Here is an 8,267-nt window from a genome sequence, read left to right as displayed (position 1 = left end):
TAAATTTAAAGTTTATTTATTTGAATAAAGTATCATACTTTTCGACCTCTTAAAGCTTGTAAAATTGAAAATTATGGATGATTTAACTTAATAAGGAATAAATAAGGGAATAAATAAGTTAAAAACATAGAATAGTAATAAGCACTTACTTTGTTGCTAGATTAAATGTAATATATATATATATATATATATAAATTTGATATACTCTTGAATTTTGCAAAATTCATCCATTTTGGACCATAAAAATGGTGTGAACAATTTATATAGATTGAATTAGAGAAAGTACTACTCCCTCCGTTCATTATACTAATTCAGCATCCGGGATATATGCATGGTGGCAATGTGTTGGCAGTAATTAATAAACCCAATTATTTTGCTTGGAATCTTTTGGTAATAATATCATTGTCCTAATATTGCTTCATGAATATTATTCACAAATTAATAGTGGAATTATGATTGTCCTAATATTGGTCATGAATATATAACGTATATGTATCTTCATATATACCATATTAATTATATCCTCTTTATTCTTCAGCACCCCTTATGTACTGAATATAAGAAAATAAGTAAAAACCTTCGTTATTTTCCTAAAAAACGTTTTTCATAATCTTTTTTTATATAATTTCCTTTCCGCCAAATACATGAACCTCACAAGTCAAATCATATGGGGTTTGAAAAATATTAATAGCGCAATTTATTGAGTATTTGAACTTTCACATTTTTAGCGAGATTTAGGAGAGAAGAGAAGAATTGAGGAAAAATTTTAAGATGGTAGAGGCACAACCAACCATAATTGTATAAGGCTCCATTTAATTTTTGTCACTTGAATTTGTGGGCTCATTTATACATTTTTACCTTCCACTCATCACCCCACTCAGTTCTCCTCATCCGTGCCCCTATTCTTTTTTTCCTTTTCTTTACCTTTGTCTTTTTAATTATTTTTTTCCACAAAATGCAGTTCTTTAAAATGAAAATGCAAAAGATGATAAAAATATATTCTTTCTTTTGGTAATTGAAAAAAGGTTAAAACTAAAAGACAATAAATGATATATTAAAGCATGCACTTATGTACAAAAAATAAATAAATGAGGTTGAACGATATAATAGAAGTTATTTATTTTATTTGACTATTTTTTATTCATAAAGTTTCTGAGAATATTTAATCGTAACTAAATATTAACGAAAATACTAGAATTAAAGATGATTGATTCAGCTAAATCTAAGTAATTTTTAGATATACGTACTTAAAAACACTTTTTAAGTGCTTAAGTTAAATTTAGAAATAAAAAGATAAAAATGTTGAAGCAGAGATAATGTATTTTATTAAAAAGAATATTGATAAATAACTTATTTGTTGGAATAACTAAAATATCTTTAAAATTGTTAATATTAAAAAATAAACTCATTATCCAATATTTTTAATAGTATCAATCAAACACAAATAATAGTATTAAACTCGGTCAAAACTCAAATTAATTGTGTTTCATTCACTTTAGAATATAAATTAATTAGATGCAATTATTTTTAATAAATATAAACTATTTATCTAAATAGTATGCAATAATTAGCAATTTGACAAAAAAATAAATTTCTCCATAACTGCTTATTCAAAAATTACAAGCAAACTCATAAACAAAAATAAGAAAAAGAAGACATTTTTTTCCTTTTTGTTTCGATTTTATTTTGTAGGACAAATCTATAAAATAAAATGAAGTATTTGTACCATGAATTTAATCTAAAATTGATTTCTTTTAATTGTATTTGGAACTTAATTTTATTTTTATTATTAGAAAGAAAAGGAAAAAGAAAAAAAAAAGATGGGTGGGTGGATTAGGGAACTGGGTGAGGTGGTGAGTAGGAGGTAAAAGAGTACAAATGGACCCACAAATCCAAATGTCAAAAATTGAGTGGAAACTTACACAACTATTGTTAGTTGTGCCTCTATTATTTTAAAATTTTCGAGAATGAGGACCTTGTTCTTGGTGTTTCCCGAATAAGCCTCCAACTAATATTACTAGTATATATATTGAACCAAAATGCACAGATTTACAACATCTTGGAAAAAAACATTATTTTCTTATTCTTCATTAAGCTTAATTATGTCTTCTAAATTACTCTTTATCCATTTCTTAGTCACGTACATGGTCCTTAATGAATTTTTCTTGATGTCAATTTCATATACAACAAATAATTATTGTCCATCTGGGTACCCAGAGGAGGGAGTGGCAATAGAGAAAGAAGATATAGACAAAATGCAATTTGCAGTGAATTTAGAGTTCTTGGAAGCAGAGTACTTTTTATGGGCTTCTTATGGATTTGGGCTTGATGTAGTTGCACCAAATTTGCCTATGTCTGGGCCTCCTCCTATTGGTGCTAGAAAAGCAAATCTTGATCAACTTACAAACAATATTATTAAGGAATTTGCTAATCAAGAAGTTGGTCATCTAAGGTGAATTCAAATTTTGCATTTTAAAAAATTGAAATTCGGAATCCTGAAAATTTTTGAGTATTGACATCGCATATCCAAATTTCAAATCATGATATTAAATTGCATGTTCAAACGAAAACTAAGTTTTATGTACCATGGTACGAAGTATTTACATAATTAGGTCGTGTAATGTGTGTTTGGTTGTTTTGTAGGTCACTTAACTCGACAGTTGGTGTTTTTCCAAGACCTTTGTTGGATCTTAGTGCTAAAAATTTTGCAAAGATATTTGACGATGCTTTTGGACACAAATTGGTACCTCCATTTGATCCATACAGAGACAGTTTGAGCTACATGTTATCTTGCTATGTAATTCCATATGTTGGATTGGTTGGTTATGTTGGTACAAATCCCAATATCAATGGCTACGAAACCAAAAGGGTAAGTAAATATATATGTATTAATCCTCCACCCCCCTCCCTAAATGATTTATGAAGAATGATTTTAGAGGCGGGTGATCTTGAACTTTTGACATTGGCAAAACTTTAAGTTCAACAATTTTAACTTTTAACACTAAAGGTTTTCCCATGAGTCAAACAACGGTCAAAACTTCAAGATCGCTCATTTTTAAAAGTAATTTCCTATATGCCAGGATGGGAAACTAGAAATAGTAAATAACCTTAGAAAAAACTACATATTAATAGAAAGACAACCTTCCTTATTCTTCTCCGATTCACGACTCCTATTTTTCCCGAAAATAGCATGATATGAACTAGAACAATAGATACAAGAACGTATTTCACACCCTCAAAAGCAAATGATTCGAACAAATATGACTCTAAAGTTAGATGAAAAATGACAAATATATTGAAAAAGTATAACCTTTTTCATTACAAACAATACTTTTTTTTCTTTTGTAGCTTTTGGCAGGATTATTAGGTGTTGAATCAGGACAAGACGCAGTTATCCGGATGTACCTCTACGAGAGAGCAACGGAATTAGTTTCCCCTTACCAATACACGGTGGCTGATTTCACATCTCGTATATCAGGACTAAGAAATAAATTAGGTAATTGCGGGATCAAAGATGAAGGCATATACATTCAACCACCACTCGGAGCAGAGAATCGGACTAGAAGTAACGTATTATCAGCTAATTTTGGTTCACTTTCCTACAAAAGAACTCCAGCTGAGATTTTAAGGATCGTATACGGTTCTGGAGATGAACATGTGCCTGGTGGATTTTATCCTAAGGGTGCTAATGGAAAAATTGCTAAGGAATTTCTGAAATAGCCATGAAAATAATTAAATTATCATTATCTATATTTGTAATAAACTTTTATGAAATAAAATAAAATAAACATATAGTATGGTGTTAATTTTGAAAGAATATTCCAATAATTGCTTACATAAAGATCAGCAAATGAAGTAAAATATTGTTTTATTTAATTTCCTTAATGTGTTGTTTAAAATTTTATATAAATATTTAATGGTGTTTCTTAATTTTTTTCTCATACCAAATCTCTTTGATAATATCACTAAGCAATCAAGAGTTTTCTGCCCCAATAGATTAAGGACAACTCAAATATTATATATCATATTGGAAAGAAAAAACAAATGTTGTGCATGCAACTATATCTTATGCTGAAGAAAATAAGTAATTAAAGATGTCCACTAATTCATTATATTATAAGTTATAACTATATAAAACGATGTTATGTAGTATGTTTTATCCACTAATATCATTATAACTGTGTATGAAATAGTTATAAACGTGTCGCCCAGCCATCTAAGCTCTCTATGAAAATAAGTAAAAGAAATTCATTTCCTAATTTTAACTTGTTTCCACGATGCACCCTTCCGGCCGACAATTACCGAAAACTTGTGGATTTGTTTCCAACTTTTCGTTTACCTAAGAACATGACATATCTCAATAAAATTAATGGCTTAAAATAAAATTATTATCATTTTCTTTCATAATCGTTGTTTTTAATATAGTATTAATATAATATTATTATTTATAACAATATTAAGGATTATTTATATCAATTTAGTTTAATAAGATGTTAGTTTTTTTTAAAAAAAGATTACAATTACCTTAGATGTTAATGTAAAAATATTATTTATAACTATAAAAATCTGAATAATTTAATTTAAAATTCTAAAATGCTTCACCATTAAAAACTTTTGCTTTGCTAGGTTCACTCTTGAAAGCCAAAGTTTGCATTTTCTAGATAGCTATTAAAGAAAATAATTGAACTTTGATCACATTGTAAAATATTTCTTAAAATTTTATTGACATAAGAATAAAAGTTAAAAGTATTTTTTATATAGATTTTAAATACTAAATTTAAGTTTTATGTTTACAATTTTATTGACATAAGAATAAAAGTTAAAAGTATTTTTTATATAGATTTTAAATATTAAATTTTAATTTTATGTAGAATTAGATCTAATACAATTTAGTTTTAAACATTAGTTAAATCTATACTACCTTAAAAGCATGAACTCCTAAATTGAATGTTAAATTACTATAATACCTCTAATTAAAAATATTTAATTTATTAATTTAATTATTTGTATTATATTAAAAGTATATACCCTTTCATATTAAAGAATTGTGACTTTTCCAAAGGGTTGTTACTTTTTTTACGGGTTTTGACATTTTCGATGAGTTGTGACTTTTCTGAAGGGTTGTGACTTTTCCAAAGGGTTGTGACTTTTCCAAAGGGTTGTTCCTTTTCCGATGAGTTGTGACTTTTTCGATGAGCAGTAACTTTTTTGAAAGGTTGTAACTTTTCTGATAAGGCACAATTAACACCTATTCATATTACTACTCCCTCTGTCCACAATTGTTTGTCAGGGTAAGGTCATGCACACCCCTCAAGGAAAATTTAATACAAGGTGTAATTTGACTAATATAACCCTACTATATCAAGAATACCAAAAGTTTACATAACTTTTCAATTGAACTACACTATCATTAAGGGCAGAATTGGAAAAAAGTGACTAATTATTTCTTGATTGTTTAAATTGACAATTAATCTTGGACATCTATTTTTAGTATACCTGCCAAACAATTGTGGACGGAGGGAGTATTTGTTAGCTATAAATAGAGGGGCTTCTCTCACTTTTAAACTACGATTTTTTTAAAAGTTTTCTACTCTTCTTCTTAAAAAATCTCAGAGATATTTGCAACATTTGGTTAAGTTCAAAGTTCAACAAAATTCGAGGTACCACGTAAGAAAGAGTTGGTGAACAAATTGTAGCAAATCATTCATAAATTCACACTCGTATTTTTTCTTACGATTTTCATGAGTTAACAGTGACGAAAAGTTGTGGGAAAGACTATAATAATAAAAAATTATGAAATAAGTCACATGATCTTGGTAAGATATTTCTCCTTTTGTTTTTTTTAAATTATTTTTTTACCTTCAAATAAAGGAGTTTCTTTCTAATTTTGCTAAAACAACAGGCATCAATGTAGTCTATTAAATCATTAGTTTTGATGTTAATTCCACTATTTCAAAAATATATTTTCACTTTTACTTATAATATGATAATATAGTCATGATAATAATTACTTTTTAATAGATAAATGAACGGAGAAAGTGAAGTGGTGGTGGCAAGAGATTTTAATCAAATGGAACACTATAGTGAATATAGCATGATCATATATTTTTGTCTTCCTTCTTCATTGGCTATGTATCGTTCCATATATATATTTTAAAATATTTATATTGACTATCAAATTTTTTTAAGTATGAATTTTCTGTTATTTGTGTTCATTTTAATTTGAGAAAATTGTATGTCACAAGATACACTCCTTGTTAGCTATATAAAATAGATAGGAAAATAGTGATTGATCATAAAATAATCTTAAATCAAAATAAAGATTCTATAAACAATACTTTAAATTTTGTTCATCTATTAAGTTTTATTTTTAAAAAAGTTTAATGTTTTATATCACGATACAACTTCTATAAGATACTAGATACTTTCATTAGACAACAAGTAAAAGATAGATTGTGTATAAAGATAAAATATTGAAATATTTATGGTAATCCTTATTAGTGTCATGCACATACTAAATTTCAAGTATGAATATTTAAGAGAAAAATTATACTTAAATGATGTCCATAATTTATGTTCATAACCTCAAGAGGAAAGACTATTGGTGACATTTTTTAAAAATTTTGTTGGTTAGATTTGCTTACAAAATTTAGTGAAGTAAAAAATAATACCACTAAAGAAATGTCACTTTCTCCCATATTTAAACTTTGAATGTATTTTGAAATAACTCTATAAAAATTTGTATTAATCATTTAAAAGCACTTGTCCTATGTTCTTTAAACTATAATTATTTACTAAAAAAATTTAATTTAGTAATACTAATTCTATTTTACAACATCGTATCACGTGCCGTGAAACTAGTTAAAAAGAAAAGTGTCACGTGAGAGAGAAGAGGATTAAGGAAGTTAAAGTGGAGAACAATTCATATAGAAATAAAAACTCAAGATTTTATTTCTTAATAAGTCGAATCAAACAACATTCCTACTAAACGAAAACTACTTGATTGAAAATTGATAGAAACTAATAACTACATAGAACAATGAATCTTAAAGACGTTAATATATAATTAACTCACAAATATGTAATCAAAATGATATTGATCCAACACTTGTTTTCTTTAGTGAATATTCTTAATTCTTCCTTCTTGAGTTGTCTCCTTTAGGTGGTGATGGAGGTGGTGGATGCACGAATATATAGCCATGAATAACGAAACTTAGGATGAAATCCACCCGCGGGCATGGGTGGATCGATGAACGAATGGCCATGGATGAAGATGTAAATTAGCACGAGGAGGATGAACGAATGGCCATGGATGAGGATGAATCTATAACGTATAGTGTACCATCCTTCAACACCGAATATAGCAAAATAAGTAAAAAACTTTCTTATTTTCGTAAAAATATATTAAGTATTTTTCTTTCTGCCAAATACATGAATCTATCTCACAAGCCACATCAAATGGGTTGGAAAATATTAATATATAGCACAATTTATTACGTATCTGAACTTTTACATTTTTAGCGAGATTTAGGAGAGAAGAGAAGAATGAGGATATTACTAGTATATATATTGAACCAAAAAGAACACATTCACAACATCTTGGGAAAAAGTGTTACTTATTACAAGAATGCTTGACAACATTCAAAATTCAAAATAGACCTTCACATGATAAAAATCACTATACACATAGGTTTCACAAGTCGTGTTCTAATATTTATTGGTAATACATTCTGCCCAGATTCACCGATTATACTAGAAAAATGAAGTTGAACAAGATATCACTCTATTACCCTGAAGGAGTTGGCATTGTGGTCAAAGTTCAAAACTTGACCTCCTGAGATTAACTCATAACCAACCCCCGATTAAGCACATCCATCAATTTTCAGAAATATAAAATAAGTAAACTCACTACCAATCAGTTAAATTTCAACTAGACAATTTATACATCCACAATCCATGCCATGATTAAGTAATACTTATTACAAGAATGCTTGACAACATTCAAAATTCAAATAGCTTATGACACCATAAATTCACCTCATTTTCAATAAACTCAAGTAACCACCCACCTCAATTACTATGTAACACTTTAGTTTTTGGGACATCATGAAATAATTACAACCATTCAATTACTATGCAACTTTAATTTATTAAACTATTCAGAATTTAAACTTTAAAGTGATGATTGCTCTATCACACTAACTTTTCAACTTAGTTTCTTCTTTTGTCATTAACAAAATCAACAACAACATACCCAGTGAAATCCC

General features: G+C 27.8%; 1 protein-coding gene across 1 annotated transcript; it reads left to right on the top strand.

Annotated features, from left to right (window-relative positions):
* Positions 1–2,102: 2,102 nt before the first annotated feature.
* On the top strand, positions 2,103–3,748 carry LOC125877010 (desiccation-related protein PCC13-62-like). The gene is made up of 3 exons (XM_049558317.1): positions 2,103–2,452; positions 2,644–2,869; positions 3,349–3,748. The coding sequence occupies exons 1-3, from the start codon at positions 2,103–2,105 to the stop codon at positions 3,718–3,720; spliced, it is 948 nt and encodes a 315-aa protein (XP_049414274.1). The 3' UTR covers positions 3,721–3,748.
* Positions 3,749–8,267: the final 4,519 nt, after the last annotated feature.

This window comes from Solanum stenotomum, chromosome 1 (genome assembly GCF_019186545.1).
Source record: "Solanum stenotomum isolate F172 chromosome 1, ASM1918654v1, whole genome shotgun sequence".
Classification (NCBI taxonomy): Eukaryota; Viridiplantae; Streptophyta; class Magnoliopsida; order Solanales; family Solanaceae; genus Solanum; species Solanum stenotomum.
The sequence above is the reverse complement of the archived record's forward strand: the minus strand, read 5'-3'. Positions and strand labels throughout refer to the sequence as shown.